The sequence below is a fragment of the Spizellomyces punctatus genome, assembly GCF_000182565.1.
Source record: "Spizellomyces punctatus DAOM BR117 chromosome Unknown supercont1.6, whole genome shotgun sequence".
NCBI lineage: Eukaryota > Fungi > Chytridiomycota > Chytridiomycetes > Spizellomycetales > Spizellomycetaceae > Spizellomyces > Spizellomyces punctatus.
In genome coordinates, this window is record NW_015971542.1 from 1,394,354 (window position 1) to 1,410,495 (window position 16,142).

Consider the following 16,142-nt stretch of genomic DNA (forward strand, 5'->3'; position numbering starts at 1 on the left):
TGGAGGAATTTGAAGAGGGACGAAGGATGGAATAGCATCAATACCTTATCTACATTGCCTGAAAACCAATGTTGAAACAAACTATCATGCGCTGACGTTCATGTGGAGAGAGATGATGGCTACAGTTTTGTTTGTTCACTTCTCTAACCTCTCACTCTGTAGATCCGCCCAACAAGCGCACAAGCTGGATGTACTTGACTACAGCAAGGTTCATCGGTTTGGTTATGACCAGAAACTTGTGTGCAACTTGACGATGATCTGGCTTTCCCGAAGACCGACGGCGGATGTATTCTCACCTCGTGCAGTACAGCGTCTTGCGGATAAGTCAAATCACCTCTCAATTGCACATGCTAGTCCATCTGGTGTTCCTGGTATTCAGCAGGTACGATATCGCATGACCTATTTCAGTGACTGTTCTTTGCCCATGAGGCCGTGGACGTTACTTAGTTCTGGCGTGCAAGATAAAAAACAGCCCTCATATGCCATCGTTTTGTCGTCGGTCTCAGCGGTGGAAGTTGCGGCATGACATTCCAGGATTCATCATCCATTGCTATTTATAAAAATCTCCCCAAAAAATATTTGAATAAATGAAAGTGCTAGTCTGAATCTTCTTCTGGTTGCTGTGCTTGTGCCTTTTTTCTTGCCAGATATCTCGCTCGAGCATCGGATACTGTCTCGTCCGTGGTCTTTCTTGCCAGCTTGCGAGCGAGTTCCTCTTGCTCCCTTTCCTTTCTTTTACGATCTTCTTCCTCCTTCTCCTGTTGCTGTCGTAGTACCAGCTCTCGTGCTCTCGCTTGCTGCTCTTTGGCTGCTCGTCTCTCCATCAACCGGGCCCTTTCCTCCTCCGCTTTCTTAGCTGCATACTGGCGTGCTTCCCGCTCCCGTTCCTCCCGCTCTTGCGCTTGTCGTTTGACAGTTCGTGATGTCAAATTGAGACCTCCTGACAAAAGTTGCCGCTTGTCGACCACTTCCTCTGAATCGTTCAGTTGAACAAGACCTTTCCGTATTGCCTCCTTTTTTAGCGTATCATCTTGAATGTCCATCTCCTCTACCTCTTCCTGTGGCGTGTCATCCTTGTTCGTCTTTGGATTAATGACCAGAGGATCCCGATCACTCTGATTCAAGATATCTCGATAAAACGCCGTCATATCTCCCCCCTTTGTGACATCCCTTTCCAATGCTTCTCGTCGCTTTTCTTCCTCCTCTATCCGCTTCAGCTCTGCTACTTGTTGTTTGTATGCTCCTGTAACAAATTTTTCCTTGTCTCCAAATTGCTCGCCTTCTTCTTCTCGTTCTCGTTGGACTTTACGCAACTCTGCTCGTTCCAATTCGATTTTGCGTTTAGCGGAGGCTTTGATGAGGGCGGCCATGTACCGTGGCTGTTGAACATGCAAACAAAGGTCATTGTTCATCCAGCTTAACAGAGATGTACGATCATCGCCTGACCTTCTTAACAATCCCGCCGTCGGGATTGTCTTTGCTTTTCTTCTTCTCCAACTCTGCTCTTTTCAGGTCATCATACACAGCATCATAGTCAAACACACTAGGGTCTTCCTCTAACGCTTTCTTATGCTCCTCTTCTGCAAGCCGTGACCTTTGCGCCTGCACTGCCCTCAATTCCTTATTTACTCGCTTTTGCTCATCCGTTCTTCCACCAGCGCTTGCAGAGAAGCTAGTGATCGATTCGTCTTCCTGTTCTTGATCACTATCGGAATCTGGTGCCTCAAATACCTTTGCTCGCGAGAGCTTCTTGCCGAGAGTAAACTTTGTACCAGAAGCACCAGTGTTTGCAATTGTGTTCGCTGGAGGGTCCTTTTTGCCCTTGACAATTAGCCCGTACTTTGGCAATGCGGACCCGCTCTTGCTGGAGACATTCCGCAGGGACCCGTTAGAAGCCATATGTAAATCGCTTCAGTCCAGTTACTTAAAACAGTTCGAAAGGGGTGTGGATGTGACGAATGGCGCAAAGAATTTGAGGTTGGCCCGATCGTGAGATCTGTCGCAGAATGGAGTACGTGTATTTCAGCATACTGTGCCCCCTTCACACTCGGTCGTGACGTCCAATGCCCGATAACTACACAAACGTATATGTATATTTCTCATATGCATCGCTAATTGTATCACTGTAGGTACATGCAGGAATGCATTATAAACAATATAAATAAATGATCATTAAATACTGCTATTAACCTAATCTAAGAGATAGTTATCACTCTTGAGGCCGCTTTTCGCAGGCGGTTCATGACGGCAAGCCCTTCTCTCTCTTCGGTGACTCCTTCCACAAGAATAAGTTGGGCCCCGCGCTCCTCCAACGTACGCAGGCCCTTGAAGAGCTCTCTCGCAACCTTGTCAGCAGTTTCACCCAAATAGAGTTCCATAACTACGCCGCTTGATATAGCTTCCCTTTTCTCGCTATTATCGCCTTGAGTACAAGGGCGCAAACCGGTCCGCATAATCCCAATTTTTGACTTATCCTCCGATGAGATGAGATGTGTCCTGGTAAATTCATTGACAGCATTTCGCAACTTTGCTGTGCCAGTGTCAAGCAAAGAAGCTTGTTCAGCAAGCTCAAATAGAATCACCTCAGCTTCGGGGGTGTAATGACGGTATTTCATTCCCGGAGTTGTTGGTGCTGCCTCCATATCCTTGTCCACAAAATCTCTTCTGTATACTCTGAGTTTCTCCAGTCCAGGCAAGCTTTTTAACTCCTCAACAGTGATACCACCTGGACGGAGAATTGCAGGAGGTGTAGCAAGTCCATCCAAGACGGTACTTTCGACACCATATCCACATGGCCCTCCATCCAAAATCAAAGGTACACGCCCTGCCAGATCTGCCAGTACGTGAGACGCTAGAGTAGGCGATGGGCGTCCGCTGGTATTGGCAGAAGGTGCAGCCAATGGAAATCCACAAGCTTCTATCAATGCACGTGCTATCGGGTGTGAAGGGAACCTTACGGCAACAGTATCGTGCCCTCCAGTCACTGCCAGCGGAACTTGAGGACCACGGGGGACAAGAATGGTGAGTGGACCTGGCCATGTCCTTGCAATTGCTGCGGTGTAAACCGATGGAATGTGTGGAGACGACAAAGGGAGTAGAGACTCGAGCATTTTTAAGGAAGAAACGTGAACTATGAGCGGATTATCGCTCGGTCGCCCTTTGGCGCGGAAAATCTTTGCGACAGCGTCTGCATTGAGGGCGTTGGCACCGAGGCCATAAACCGTCTCTGTTGGAAAAGCAACAACATTGTTTGAGCGCAAGATATCGGCAGCATGCTGGAGGGTGGTTAAGTCAGCTTGGTACGAGGGCGTTGGTGGGGGATTGAGGACAAGTGGGGAGGCAGGTTCGTAGAGATGGTCATGGGTCGTTGGTTCGGCAGGCTGAGCAGGCCATGGGAAGGATTGAGGATCTATGGAAAGGCATTCCGTGTCGATCGCAGGTGGCTCTTCCATGACAATTGCAGGTGGAAAAGCGAGCCAAAGGCAAAGCGATTCCTTTGCTTACCTGACCTATGGTTGCCATGGAGCTTCAAGTGAGTCACCAGGCAGATGGAAAATCGCTTTGGAACTCGTCTTTGTTTTTGTCCATCTTTTTGGGAGGCCGTAGCGATGCACAAGTTATACTTTTTCCGAAACCAAATAACATCAAGGGTGCTGGTGAGCCCTGTCTTTAGAATGGACGTGAGTAACAGCTAGAGTTGGGCGCGCGTTTTCCTTGGTCGGAAGCTCTCCCGCTAACAGTTTTTTCCACCAGTCCGCCATTCTGAGCCAGATTGGCGAACACCGGCCCGGTTTGCGTATACGTGGAGATCATTGGGTACCATTTGCTGTGTTAACGGGAGTGAAACGACCGGAAACTCTGCAAGCGATTCAGGCACATGTAGTTAAGAAGGTGTCCAAGGACCCAATCGCATACTACCGACTCCCTCTGCCCGAGACAAAGAGAAATCCGTTCGTTCCCCGCCCCCCACGATCAAAGAACCCTTTTGCACAAAAAGCACAGAAACCCTTCCAAAGAGTTGATCCGTTGGCGCCATGGACAGTTCCAGAGGATGTAAAAGCCAAAGTCATAGATCTGTGCAAGACGCTCACCTTTAATCCAGTGGTAAAAGCAGAAGTTGAGAGCAGTTTGAGTGCGCCACTCATAGGAGAAGCCATAGTAGGAGAGGAGGCAAACACTGAGCACGGTGACTCTGTGATCCCATCTGATTATGAGTTGGGACAATATACAATATGGTGGGAGCGGGAACAATACAGATATTTGGTGGAAGAAAGCGCTGAGGGGTTGGTATGGCCGGAATTTGTGGAACACAGAAAGTTGAAATTGATTAGAAACCGGTATCCGGCTGTGCCCGGGTTCGACGTGAAAGCCCTCGATGATGCGGCTTCCCTGGGAGCCTCCCAACCCACAAGCACTACTGTAGTATAGATAGAATGTATCCGCATGGCATATATACATGATATATTTCATTTCCCAACTGTCGTCATCCCTTGTGCCCGCATCAGTTCGGTAGTTCTTTGATGCACCACGGACAGTCGCTTGGGATTGGTAGCTGAGCCATGCATAGCGTCTGGTCTGGGAATCTCTGACCGACGATGCACGGAAAAGCGCAGAAGCATGTATAATGGATGGAATCGAGTTCTGTTTCAGTGTGAATGCTAACGAAACCAGAATGGTTAGCAGCGATCTCAAGTCCAACATCACGGACTGACTCGTACCTCCACTGCCAACAATAAGGGGGAAAATATTCCCCCAAGTAAGCATATTATCTGTGTCAACGACAGCTTTTTGTCGTGCCCTCCCCCGCCACCCGATCGTCCCTTGCCAGTTACATATATTTCGGGAAGAATGTGGACCGTTGCCACGTAAAGGAATGTCCCCTGTAATGACGTTTCAAATGAACAGACGAACCATTGCACATTAAAACAGCACATCGAATACCCACTGCACTGAACAAAAGTAGAATTCCAGTCCACTTGTGCATGATTATAGGATCATCTATTCCGTAATTGAAAAGCAGTGTATAGGTCGCGATCGCCGCCAGCGGGGCCGCTAGAGAGAACACCAGCAGATGCTGTCGGACTACTTTGCGAGTATGCCCTTCTGCCAAAAGGAACGTGGCAAGACCAAATGCAGACGGCGCTTTATGGAGCATGATCGCCAGGAAGACAATTAGCTCCAGACTTGTCCGGTCTACGTCGAGTGTTCAGTCAGGGTTCTATGACCTATGAACTAATAATGGAATGCAAAAGACGCACCTGATGCCGATGCCGCGCCCAAAGCAATACCGTCCGCGGCTGCATGGACAACCAAGCCGATAGTTGCTGCAGTTTTTGTATTTTTATACGGGGCAACATCCCGAAAGTCGTTGACCGTAACAATATGCGAGGAACTTTTATGGCTATGACCGAAATGTCCTGCATTCTCTATCAAGAACATGAAGGCAAACCCAATGGCCAGCGCTGCGCCAATGTATCGATGTGCTTCGAATGCAGAGTGATCATGGTGATCGGTATGTGCGCTCTGCTCCTCTATGATCTCACCGTTCTCTGCTATTTTGCGAGGGTGCTCCACGTCTTGCTGAGCGCGTCGGGCTAATTGCAGTGCACGTCTGCCAGTCGACGTGCGCGGTATTGTTGCATCCCACCAAGAAACAGAGCTTGGGGCCTGTCCGTCCCTTTTTGCCAGTCCTGTTTCCTGCTTTGAAGATATTATATCTGCCCCTAATTCAGAACTCCTTCTTTCATGTCGAGTTCCCGCTTCGACCGCCGCCGCTCGCTCCTCTGCCAATTGGTTCTTCAATTGTACCGAATACAGTGTTTCCACTCCCTCTGGCAGAATGACTATGAGTGCTGTTCCCACCAGCATGCCCGAACCAAAGGTCGACACAAGCCGTAGCCGCTCTTCCGAAAAATGGAACGCGAGCGGTATGTTTCCGGCTAAAAAGGACCCCGACAGCATGGAGAAGGAGAGGATCAATAGCCACAAAAACGAGTCCATTGTCGCTTTCTGTACACAGGACCGATCAATGATATATGGAAATGGAAATGCTCGCTGCTCGCAAGGGCGGAGAGGGATCAGAAAATGGGCGAGACGAGTGACGTTTTACTTTAGGAAAGACCGCTGTTTGTCGTCGTCGTCGATCAGCCCCGCCCTGCAGCGCTTTCATTTGGCCTGAAACGGATTTAATTGTGGCTTAGACCCATTAGCAAGCAATCTGGACGCGTCCAAGCCAACTCCGCGCCGAAACGACTTTGAGCTTTTCGCTTGGTCTTTCTGCATTTTGGCATCTTGGTCGGTCATATGTGCTTGATTGGTATAGGATTGTAATGTATTAGTAGCTATGAAGGTATGTATATATGTCATGTTTACCTGGCGAGACTTCCCCGTTCACGTTGACTAACATGTCCAACAGAACATTTTCACAATCACCGCTCAACAACTTGGGCGAGGGCCGGTACGCTTCGACTGGCAGAAACGCGTTTCCACATATCTGGCCGTTGTCGGGTGAGTCGATTGGTGAAGTGAGTACAAGTGGGCTTTTGGGTACTCGCTGCTGGGTCTCTGCGGAAAGGATGAATGGACAACTGTGCTCGACAGCTGCGTGGAATTGCGTCTGACATTGAATTTATATCATGCTAGAGTGAACAACACTGCCAATATTTATGATCGACATGGGCAGTTTGTGGATAGTGTACCGCTCACATCGTACGTAGTATCTACATTCATTGAATGCTTCTGCATCTGCAAGGGTTCTTTCCAATGTTTTATATCATTTTCATAGAGAGTGCACGGGGCTTGAATGGGCCCCCGATGGCGGTATCTTGGCTATTATTCAAGCCAAGTCAACAAAGGTCCTATTCTGGGACGCAGACAACCGACGGTCGACGGAATCACTGGATACAAACATGAAAAACCTACAATTTCTCAAGTGGTCACCAAAAGGAGATCTGGTAAAGTGTCTTGTGAGCAGGTAGTAAAGTGCCTGCTTCTCATCTTTGTCTCAAACTGAATAGCTAGCTGTGGGAACATCTCGAGGAAACCTGTTGATTTACGATCGAAAGGAGCGAAAGGAAGTTCCCATTATGGGAAAACATTCAAAGGCCATTGTCACCGGTTGCTGGAGTTGGGACAATATACTGGCGTGCGGATCTGATGACCGAACGGCAAGTTAATTACCTCAAATTTATAGTTCGCAGGGTGACTGACGTCGTCTTACAGTTCACACTTTCCAACGCTGATGGTGACACGGTATTTTCAATGGGGCTGACCGGAGAGCCGTCGCAAATGCAGGTTTGTGGCTCTCTTTGATCATACTTCACAGCAGTGAAAAGTGATACCTCGCATTTCATCTTAGTGGGCAAACATGAAGAATGCCCACGGGAGTCAGGATCCTGTACTGTCAACCATCATTGCGGACAAAACCCTCTTCATTCACAACGTCAATCACCCGGATTCCCCGGTCGAACTCGCCTTCCAACCTAAATATGGAAGTGTTGTTTCATACCAGTGGTTCGCTGAAGGCTACGTGCTGGTCGGGTTTTCGACCGGATATCTCATAGTGATATCCACCAGTGAGTATATTTACTTCAGATTTTGCTCGCTCGACTTTTGAATCGGCTCCTATAACTCGGGAATTTTGGAATAGATGACAATGATATGGGCCAGGAGATATTTTCTACAAGGAACCACAAGGGATCACTCAGCCATGTCGCCATCTCAAGCGTATTGGGTAAAGCGGCGTCCTGCGGTGACAATACGATCAAGGTTCACGAGCTTTCAGATCTAAGAGTATGCAACAAATCGTGGTCGGAACCATCGTACTTCATCTGACGGCGAATAATAATTTCGCATAATTGCAGGATGTTTATGCGGTCGAGACGGTTGAGGATGAAAGCGCAGTGGATCGGCTACAATGGTCTGATGATGGGCAGTTCCTCACAGTCAGTACCAAGGAGTGGGTGTTTTCTGCCAAGCTGATTGACATGTGGATAGTATCTGACATTCGGGCGCACCTAGGGGATCAATTTATACATATTTAGCTCGTATGCCCATGATCGGCGGAGTGTGGAGCACTCTCGTAGTAGGTGGCAGCTGGGTTTGTCATCCACTTGGCTAGCAAGTTCACGTTTCCTCCTTCCGGATAAGGCACACTTGACAGGCCTTCGAGAGATAACAATTCACGATCAAGCTAAAACACAACGAAGCCAAGTACAACGGATGCTAAAGAAAGAACTAGAGATTGAGCCATCAGTTGTTGCATTAGGTGGATCATATGTAAGTGAGAACCCAGGCGTTTGTTTATCCCAGACGAAGATTGGCTAATCCACTTTACTGGATAGCTAGGTGTGGTGTCGCAAAATCGCGCGGGATTTTACAATGTTAAAAAGGCATTGGGTAATAGTGCACGAGAAGGAGATGCACTGGAAACCGAGAGTGACGAGCCGCCCGTCATGATAAAGGTACATCCCGGACCCCCTTATGATTCAACCAATGGTTTTTATGAATATTCAGTGGATCTTGTAGGAATATCAAGGCCCGTTAAAGTCATTCTCAATGAACCCATTTTATGCAGCTGCTCTCCTGTCAGACGGCAGACTGGAAGTTCATGCAATTGCCGACGACACCTCAGACCAAGTGAAGGGAGACGAACAACGATTGGACTATCACAGCCTGACTCGGAAATGCAAGCCACCATCAGTAGAGGTGCTCGAGAAGATCTTTCCTGAACGGATGGAAGAAAAAAAAGCGGGAGGGGCGGCTACGATTACTTGTACAGCATTGACGCAGGAATGCGTAATTTATGGGACGTCAATTGGAGACTTAAAATACTACTTGCTGGACGAGTGGGCACTTGTAGGGGAACTGAAACACAAGGTCAGTACTCTGCCTTCGAAAGTGCAAGATGGCGATATATTGACAGGCTGGTCAATATCTAGAAAGGAATACAAAGCGTATATCCGCAACCACGAGGAGGAACAAAAGTCATCTTCATTGATGCGGTGAACGACGGATACCTGACTGACCCCGCTACAAACAGCGTGATGGCAATCCCAAGATGGTCTGGTACGTTTAAAGCTCACTCATTACCGTTTTCTCAACTGCGGAAAGATTGATATGCTACCGGCCTTTCTTGCAGCCAAGACTCAAGGGGTGCTATGGGAATCCGACTCGCCACCAAGTCGCTCTATATTCATCAGCTGGGATGATGCCTACATCACCACGTATGCATATCAACCATTTACGATCAAAGGACCAGTATGCATTGCTTTGGGCGCAACCAAACTGCCTTTTGGACTGAAACCAGTGTTGATGTTGAGCGGCGAGGTTACATGTCAGGTAACAGTTGGATATAGTACTTCCTTTCGTGCTACGAACACTGACATGCCCATATCCAGACGGTTGCCGGGCGAATTTCAACGGTCCAATTGGCTACACACGAAATAGTGCCAGCCGATCAGTTTATGAAAGATAAACAAAGCGAGCAGGACCAAGGGAAAGGGCTTCAACTTTATTATACTCTGGGAATGCTCAAAGGTAGCCCGCACTGCAGGTTGAGCTACTCCATTTGGACCGCCATGATAACATCTGTTTTTCTAGAAATCTGGCCTCTCATTGGGACCGTCAAAGCGCGGAAACCATGGATCATGCTAGCAGAAGCGGCATTGCGTGTTTTGGATTTGAAAACTGCCAAGCGCATCTACAGACAGGCGTTGGCAGATGCTGGGATGGTCTTTTCGTTGCAGAGACTCGATAATGTGGAGGAAAAGAACTTACTGGCAGGGCATGTGTCGGCTATTTTCGGTGATGTGTCGGCTGCACAGGTGAGTACTCTTTTCGACTTCCCGCTGCAAGCATGGCTGAGATTCTCATGGAGACGGTCTGTTTTACGCACCCTAGGAATACTTTGTTCAAAGCACATATCCAAAGGCTGCTCTTGAACTCAGGCGGGATCTTATGCAATGGGAGCAGGCTCTCACTTTGGCAAACGGTCTCGCGCCTGAGGAAGTTACTATAATTGCCAAAGAGTACGCACAGCAGCTCGAATTAAACGGTAAGAATTATCTCGGACATGGAAGATAACGACTTGATATTAATGCAGGTCCGCAACTAGGCAAGTATTCAGAGGCCTTCGCCATGTATGAGCGCGCACTATCCACATCAGAGCAACATCCGGGCCTCGACGCCGCAAGAGATGAGCATCAGATTACCTGCAGTGCCGGTCTTACACGCATGACCTTGCGACTTGGTGATGTTTCGCGGGGAATGAAGATGCTTGCTGAAGCCACGGATAGACAGCTTTTACGTGACTGTGGGGCCATATTAGACGTCCTCAAGCAATACGCCGAGGCCGCGAAATGCTACGAGCGTGGTGGCTACTGGGAGAAGGCTGCAGAGATTTGGATCAAAGGTATATTGGACTTTTGAAATCCATCGCTGTGACCGTGCTAACATGCGCAACGAATCACAGCCAAGAGCTGGAACAGATTGGCAGCCATTCTGGATAAAATAACAGCACCGAAAATATTTGCCCAATACGCCAAAGCCAAAGAAGCTGAGAAGGACTACACTGAAGCCGCCCGCGCGTACGAGAAGGCCAAGGACTACGATAATGTCGTTCGAATTTTCATTGACCATCTTCAAAACATAGAAGGAGCAGTCTCCATAGTACGCAAAACACGGTCCCGCGAGTCTGCCAAACTTGTATCCAAGTTCTTCCAATCCATAAAAGACTACAAATCTGTCGTCGAGTTTTTTCTCATGGCCGGCATGCGCGAGGAGGCTTTTGAACTTGCTCAACAGCATGATGTTATGGAACATTTTGCGGAGCTGGTCAAGGATGAAGCTACTCCGGAGATTTTAATCAATATTGCGAGTTACCTCGAGAATAAGAGGCAATACCTGCTGGCAGGGAAATATCTTTTACAGGCTGGCGACTGTCCTCGAGCTCTGCGGATGTTCTTGCAATGCCCGCCCACGGATGAGGAAAGTATTGATATGGCTATTGAGACTGTGGGATTGGCCAAAAGCGATGTACTTACACATCAGCTGATTGATTATCTGATGGGAGAAACGGATGGAATGCCCAAGGTATGCAGATTGCATCGCTGTTCATGTTTAGCGAGAATCTTATTCTCATTCACGAAACCAGGATGCAAAATACATCTTTAAGCTGTACATGTCGCTTGGACAATACCGCGAGGCTGCACGAACTGCCATCATCATCGCGCGGGAAGAGCAAGCGCTCGGTAAGCAGCCCGTCGGCTATCACCTGGTCTTCTGCCATCATCTTCAACCTCTCCCTCATCATATTTTCCGGCAGGCAATTATAGAACGGCGCACGATCTTCTCTTTGATAATTACAAACAGCTTAGGGGAACCAAAAACCATGTTCCTGCAGAGATTGAGCGCATGTTGATGCTCCTGCACAGCTATATTCTAGTAAAGGTAGATTCATTCGAAGTTACCTAGTCACATCCGTTCCCATCTAACCACTCGTGCGCCACAGACTCTCGTTCGCATCAGCGAACATGAACAAGCAGCTCGAATGCTCATCCGCGTATCAAATAACATTAGCAAATTCCCCGCTCACATGGTTCAAATCCTCACATCGACTGTTATTGAATGTCATCGTGCTGGATTGAAACGAGGGGCATTTGAGTACGCTGCGATGCTGATGCGCCCAGAGTACAGGAATAAGGTGGATGCAAAATACAAGAGAAGAATTGAACAGATTGTTAGGTATGGCTTCTCATAATTTCAGGACGATCACTATCTATGTTACTTACCTACTTGCATTAGACGTCCGGAAAAGGACGAGATTGAAGAGTCCTCATCTCCTTGCCCTTACTGCGGGAACAACGTCCCAGACACCGTTCTCGATTGTCTTGAATGCAAAAACCACATTCCATACTGCATTGTTACAGTACGTCTTGTTCACGGTGCCCATTTTTCTCTGAATTATTTCCTCATCTTGTTATCATATTATCAGGGCCGACACATGATCCTTTCAGATTGGACAACCTGTCCATCTTGCAACTTTTCCGCTCTGCACTCCCATTTCACCAACCTCCTCTCAAAATCCCCTTCCTGTCCCATGTGTTCCGCATCCATACAACCCAATCAATTGGTCCTTTTACCAGTAGCCGAAGCCAAAATCTCGCTCCAGGGAAAGAAACCGACAACCGACGAAGACATTCAGGATGAAAAGGTCGAGAAAAGTACCGAGAGGGAAGCGGGGAGCGGGGAGGAAGCAGCGCTACAACAGGAACAGAACCCCAGTGCGGTTAGAGTGGGACAAGAACAATCTAGGACTTTTCTGAGGCGAAGTAGGGATAGTGTGCGAGTCGTGAAGGGTGGATCTAGTGGACAGCTAGCGGCTGGTACAAACGACGGTGTGAAGGCGACTGCCGGAATAGTTGTATAGCATGCATCAAGCACACACAAATAAAAACTGCAACTCCTGACTTGTAATTCAAGAAGGTGAAATCTCGACACTAGCTTCTTAATTGTATACTATAAAAAAGTGGACCAGAACCGTCTCCACCAACCGGTCTCAATCAGCTTTATAGTCCCCACTCTTTCCACCCGTTTTTTCAACCACGCGTATATCATGTATCCTAATGCCTTTATCTACAGCCTTACACATATCATAAACCGTACAACATGCGACTGAAACCGCCACGATGGCCTCCATTTCCACCCCAGTCTGTCCACGACAGGATACGGTTGCCGCAACATCGACACATTGATTATCATCGTCCAAATCTAGACGGACGTCAATGCGAGATAGAGGTAGTGGGTGACATAGGGGAATCAATACGCCAGTTTGTTTAGCGGCATGAATTCCTGCAATCTGAGCTACGGTTAAGACGTCTCCCTTCTTCATTGCATTGGTTTTGACGAGTGAAAAGGCTTCGGCACTCATAAGCACGCGGCCCTTTGCTGTGGCGGTTCGTAAAGTCGCTGTCTTGGAGCTCACGTCCACCATTGTGGCACGTCCAGAAGCATCAGTGTGTGTCAACTTTGATGAAGTAGAATGATGGCGCATCGGGATCCTTAAACAGTTTTGCGCGGGCATGATGGGTCGATATGGGAGTGCTGGAAGCATAGCAGCTGGTCGACCAACTCTTGTACACGGAATGGCATAGGCCATAGTGCTGCCAGCTGCGACGCGGAAGACGGTGCGTTAGTGATCATTACACCGCCCGTTGCCACGAGCTATTTGGAGTGCGCAACTTACCTATGTATACAAGGTTTTCAACCTCCAATAAGCGTCATGGGACGATTGGGCATATTCTTCAACTCGAACATACCTGCATGCTGCTTCTTCTTTCGTTTCACTGCAGATCGGGTGCAGAACATGAGCAACGATTACGCCAGATCTGAGAGACTGTGTCAACACTCACCTGCAGCACCAATGACATCCAACAATTTGTCATCTTGCGCACCGCTTCTCATTGCGTCACGCAGGTTGACTTCGGCATTACCAAATAGGCACACCTATGATAAAGAGAGCGCTAAGGACCCAGTTCAAACATAATGTAATGGACGTCTACACTGACCTTCAAGTTGCCATCAGCCAATAGCCGTAGTCGATTACAGGAACCGCAGAAATGCTCACTCATCGAGGTGATGAATCCGAATTTGCCGCTGAAACCAGGCACTGCATATGCCTACAAAAGTGCCTGAGCGGAAAGTTATGCAAAAAATAGTCAGTCGGAAGTCTCTTACTTTTGATGTATCGTTTGCGTCATCAGTAAGTTTGATGACATCTGGGTATGTTTCTTTGATGCGCGCCAGCATGTTTTTGTATGAGACAAACTTGGCCTCATTCCATTTGTTACCTGCCAAGGCAAAACAGGTAAGGATGCGATCGTCTCAACAAGCACTTCACAATGCAGCATACCATCAAACGGCATATATTCGATAAAGCGAACGTTGATTGGCATGTCCTTGGTCAGCTCAACAAAGCGCACCACTTCATAATCGTTTACATTTTTGATAACAACTGCATTAAGTTTGACTGCGTCAAAGCCAGCCGACACAGCGCCCGTGATCGAATCCATAACGTTCTGAAAACCTTTCATCGTTGCAACTTATGCGTTAATAAATAGCCAAAGCGGGCTTAAACCGCTTCTTGCTTACCACGCCGCCTAGTCATTAATTCAAACTTGAATACATCCAGCGTATCCAGGCTAATGTTGAGCTGATCCAAACCAGCCTCTCGGAGAGCAGGAAGCTTTCGCTTCAGTGCCAGGCCATTTGTGGTCATTCCAATGGTTTTCAGCCCGATGGACCGTAGATCGTTCAAGCCCGCTAGCGGAAATGCGGTTTTGTTAAGATGGTTCTCAGCTGACAAAATGAATGAGCTTACCAATGATGTCCATCAGATCCTTTCTGATAGTCGGTTCACCGCCTGTCAATCGGATTTTTGTTACACCCTCCGTCACAAAGAGTTTTGCAAGTCTGAGTACTTCTGGAGTGCTCAAGATATGATCCTTTGGACTTAAGGGAACTCCTTCGGCCGGCATGCAGTATGTGCCTGGTAACGAGATACGTTAGCCATTGAAAACCAACTTTTGTGTATGCGTTCCCTACATCTTAAATTGCACTTTTCAGTCAGACTTATTCGTAGGTAACTGTGCTGACGCCCGAACGTGTCTGTCAACTGAGGAAAAGGGCGGGTTGCCTCAATTGCGGCCAGTTTCTCTCTGACATGCAACTTGCGTCGTTCTTGGGTGGTCGGGACAGCTTGCTCGGGCAACGCCGCCGCGGCGGCTGCACTATATGAACGTTTGCTAGTACTCCGGCATTCGGCCGTCAGTAGCCGCTTGAAAGCCAATAATTATCAGCTCATGGCGCATAACCAAACACCAAGCCCAAGAATGGGGCCATACTTTGGCCGACCTACCTTCAACGAAAATCTCATGTTCGTTCTTGAAGAGCAAAGCTGGAGAAATGCTTGCCATTTCACGACCCAAAGTATGCCCCATCCGATCGCGTGGCGCAGTGCAGCGATAACTCGCAAGTGCAGAGATAGGAATCCTCCATGAAATACCCAATCAAAGCCAGAAAACTTCAAGAATTGGATATGCAAGACAGCCAACATTTGATAACTTTCATCATCTTCGTTAAAAACAAAACCAATAGCAAAGAGCATTGGAAAACGTTGGTGACAACAGAAATTTTAAGAATCCATGTATTTGCAAGGGACTATTACAGAGACCAGGCCCCATTCTCCACGATCCCTCCAAAACCCCAACAGGTTTAGACCAGCATACTGAAACGCATGTGGAGCATAGGTACGGATGAGCTGCGATGGGTGAAAGGAGCTTATTTGGAGTTGGGGGATGGGTTCATCTAAAAAAGCAGCTGCATTAATATCACGCCGTCAAGCCCTGCAATCCACTTTTTGCTGAAATTACCTTCCGCTTGCCAAAGGTAGCAACGGCGTTGACGAAGCGGCGGTTGTAGAGAATCCTCTTCTTCGCACGGCCTGTTGAGCAATTATCGGAAATGAACAACCTGGATCCTGGCGCCTCCATTGAAACTCCTCCAATTTCACGTACCAGTCTTCTTCTTCTTCTTTTCTTGCTTCTCAACCTTGGGGGTTTGACCCTTTACCTTACCGGCACGAGCGAGAGATCCGTGAACCTTACCCTATTTGTACGCAAACGGGCTCGTCAGCATTTCATTCTTCAACCGGACTCTGCCATTTCACAATTCTCTTCCGTCTAAATCCTATGATGCTGTCTATCCACCACCTCCCCTCATCCGTAACGTCCAGAGTAGCGGAATGATTTGTCGGAGACACACACAGTCCAATTGGAGCACCAAAATTCGCAGTCGACCTTCCCAAACCAAACCTCTTCCACACCTCTTCGCCAACCCTCGTCGCCAAGCCCTTCAGCACTCCACCCGTTCAGCAGCAATACGCACCATCTTTCAATTGACGTAGGACGTGGAATCGGCAGAGGAAGGAAAGAAAAACCTCGTCGTCGTTGTCGCTCTGCTCCTCATCCCACCAGCCGTCGTGGCGAGGAGAGAAAATTGAAATGCCGCGCGCTGATTGGTTGAAATCCCGTGACTTGAAAGAGCTCTGAGTGACTCATTTATGGTTCGAGTGTATGGCATGTTTG

At 48.1% G+C, this 16,142-nt stretch overlaps 7 protein-coding genes across 7 annotated transcripts; 2 read left to right on the top strand and 5 right to left on the bottom strand.

Annotated features, from left to right (window-relative positions):
- Nucleotides 1-528: 528 nt before the first annotated feature.
- SPPG_04294 (uncharacterized protein) lies at nucleotides 529-2,026 on the bottom strand. Its single transcript, XM_016752537.1, has 2 exons — nucleotides 1,447-2,026; nucleotides 529-1,379 (listed from the first exon to the last, which is right to left on the bottom strand). The coding sequence occupies exons 1-2, from the start codon at nucleotides 1,897-1,899 to the stop codon at nucleotides 597-599; spliced, it is 1,236 nt and encodes a 411-aa protein (XP_016609243.1). The 5' UTR covers nucleotides 1,900-2,026; the 3' UTR covers nucleotides 529-596.
- A 41-nt stretch (nucleotides 2,027-2,067) lies between these two features.
- Nucleotides 2,068-3,464, bottom strand: SPPG_04295 (Sua5/YciO/YrdC/YwlC family protein). Its single transcript, XM_016752538.1, has one exon. The coding sequence runs from the start codon at nucleotides 3,450-3,452 to the stop codon at nucleotides 2,196-2,198; it is 1,257 nt and encodes a 418-aa protein (XP_016609244.1). The 5' UTR covers nucleotides 3,453-3,464; the 3' UTR covers nucleotides 2,068-2,195.
- A 119-nt stretch (nucleotides 3,465-3,583) lies between these two features.
- SPPG_04296 (uncharacterized protein) lies at nucleotides 3,584-4,477 on the top strand. Its single transcript, XM_016752539.1, has 2 exons — nucleotides 3,584-3,680; nucleotides 3,754-4,477. The coding sequence occupies exons 1-2, from the start codon at nucleotides 3,609-3,611 to the stop codon at nucleotides 4,426-4,428; spliced, it is 747 nt and encodes a 248-aa protein (XP_016609245.1). The 5' UTR covers nucleotides 3,584-3,608; the 3' UTR covers nucleotides 4,429-4,477.
- Nucleotides 4,170-6,132, bottom strand: SPPG_04297 (uncharacterized protein). The gene is made up of 4 exons (XM_016752540.1): nucleotides 5,259-6,132; nucleotides 4,946-5,193; nucleotides 4,719-4,880; nucleotides 4,170-4,658 (listed from the first exon to the last, which is right to left on the bottom strand). Exons 1-4 carry the CDS (start codon nucleotides 5,998-6,000, stop codon nucleotides 4,647-4,649), a joined length of 1,164 nt encoding a protein of 387 aa, XP_016609246.1. The 5' UTR covers nucleotides 6,001-6,132; the 3' UTR covers nucleotides 4,170-4,646.
- A 211-nt stretch (nucleotides 6,133-6,343) lies between these two features.
- SPPG_04298 (uncharacterized protein) lies at nucleotides 6,344-12,427 on the top strand (the record flags this gene model as incomplete). The annotated part of the gene is made up of 25 exons (XM_016752541.1): nucleotides 6,344-6,349; nucleotides 6,416-6,507; nucleotides 6,643-6,708; nucleotides 6,785-6,953; nucleotides 7,017-7,166; nucleotides 7,222-7,293; nucleotides 7,358-7,574; nucleotides 7,649-7,791; nucleotides 7,863-7,957; nucleotides 8,020-8,083; nucleotides 8,149-8,277; nucleotides 8,343-8,462; nucleotides 8,527-8,877; nucleotides 8,940-9,066; nucleotides 9,140-9,339; nucleotides 9,399-9,537; nucleotides 9,601-9,824; nucleotides 9,901-10,054; nucleotides 10,115-10,411; nucleotides 10,472-11,091; nucleotides 11,153-11,249; nucleotides 11,324-11,448; nucleotides 11,510-11,742; nucleotides 11,803-11,926; nucleotides 11,993-12,427. 25 exons carry the CDS (start codon nucleotides 6,344-6,346, stop codon nucleotides 12,425-12,427), a joined length of 4,449 nt encoding a protein of 1,482 aa, XP_016609247.1.
- A 28-nt stretch (nucleotides 12,428-12,455) lies between these two features.
- Nucleotides 12,456-15,005, bottom strand: SPPG_04299 (molybdenum cofactor biosynthesis protein A). The gene is made up of 10 exons (XM_016752542.1): nucleotides 14,915-15,005; nucleotides 14,602-14,833; nucleotides 14,378-14,545; nucleotides 14,149-14,319; nucleotides 13,910-14,083; nucleotides 13,735-13,847; nucleotides 13,566-13,676; nucleotides 13,410-13,503; nucleotides 13,317-13,343; nucleotides 12,456-13,167 (listed from the first exon to the last, which is right to left on the bottom strand). The coding sequence occupies exons 1-10, from the start codon at nucleotides 14,930-14,932 to the stop codon at nucleotides 12,557-12,559; spliced, it is 1,719 nt and encodes a 572-aa protein (XP_016609248.1). The 5' UTR covers nucleotides 14,933-15,005; the 3' UTR covers nucleotides 12,456-12,556.
- A 167-nt stretch (nucleotides 15,006-15,172) lies between these two features.
- On the bottom strand, nucleotides 15,173-16,025 carry SPPG_04300 (40S ribosomal protein S30). Its single transcript, XM_016752543.1, has 4 exons — nucleotides 15,943-16,025; nucleotides 15,573-15,663; nucleotides 15,429-15,499; nucleotides 15,173-15,363 (listed from the first exon to the last, which is right to left on the bottom strand). Exons 1-4 carry the CDS (start codon nucleotides 15,943-15,945, stop codon nucleotides 15,337-15,339), a joined length of 192 nt encoding a protein of 63 aa, XP_016609249.1. The 5' UTR covers nucleotides 15,946-16,025; the 3' UTR covers nucleotides 15,173-15,336.
- Between the last annotated feature and the right edge of the window lie 117 nt (nucleotides 16,026-16,142).

Bases quoted from the DNA above. Each gene is read 5' to 3' on its own strand.
- SPPG_04294 (XM_016752537.1), bottom strand. From the start codon at position 1,899: ATGGCTTCTAACGGGTCCCTGCGGAATGTCTCCAGCAAGAGCGGGTCC. The intron at 1,380-1,446 runs GTCAGGCGATGA...CATGTTCAACAG, and splicing joins ACGGCGGGATTGTTAAGAAG to CCACGGTACATGGCCGCCCT.
- SPPG_04297 (XM_016752540.1), bottom strand. From the start codon at position 6,000: ATGGACTCGTTTTTGTGGCTATTGATCCTCTCCTTCTCCATGCTGTCG. The intron at 5,194-5,258 runs GTGCGTCTTTTG...CACTCGACGTAG, and splicing joins GGGCGCGGCATCGGCATCAG to ACCGGACAAGTCTGGAGCTA. The intron at 4,881-4,945 runs GTGGGTATTCGA...ACGTCATTACAG, and splicing joins TTCTACTTTTGTTCAGTGCA to GGGACATTCCTTTACGTGGC.
- SPPG_04295 (XM_016752538.1), bottom strand. From the start codon at position 3,452: ATGGAAGAGCCACCTGCGATCGACACGGAATGCCTTTCCATAGATCCT.
- SPPG_04300 (XM_016752543.1), bottom strand. The intron at 15,500-15,572 runs GTACGTGAAATT...ATTGCTCAACAG, and splicing joins AAAGAAGAAGAAGAAGACTG to GCCGTGCGAAGAAGAGGATT. The intron at 15,364-15,428 runs GTAATTTCAGCA...CTGCTTTTTTAG, and splicing joins CTACCTTTGGCAAGCGGAAG to ATGAACCCATCCCCCAACTC.
- SPPG_04296 (XM_016752539.1), top strand. From the start codon at position 3,609: ATGCACAAGTTATACTTTTTCCGAAACCAAATAACATCAAGGGTGCTG. The intron at 3,681-3,753 runs GTGAGTAACAGC...TTTTTCCACCAG, and splicing joins GCCCTGTCTTTAGAATGGAC to TCCGCCATTCTGAGCCAGAT.
- SPPG_04299 (XM_016752542.1), bottom strand. The intron at 13,344-13,409 runs GTGAGTGTTGAC...CCCGATCTGCAG, and splicing joins GGATGTCATTGGTGCTGCAG to TGAAACGAAAGAAGAAGCAG. The intron at 13,168-13,316 runs GTATGTTCGAGT...TCCGCGTCGCAG, and splicing joins AAAGAAGAAGCAGCATGCAG to CTGGCAGCACTATGGCCTAT.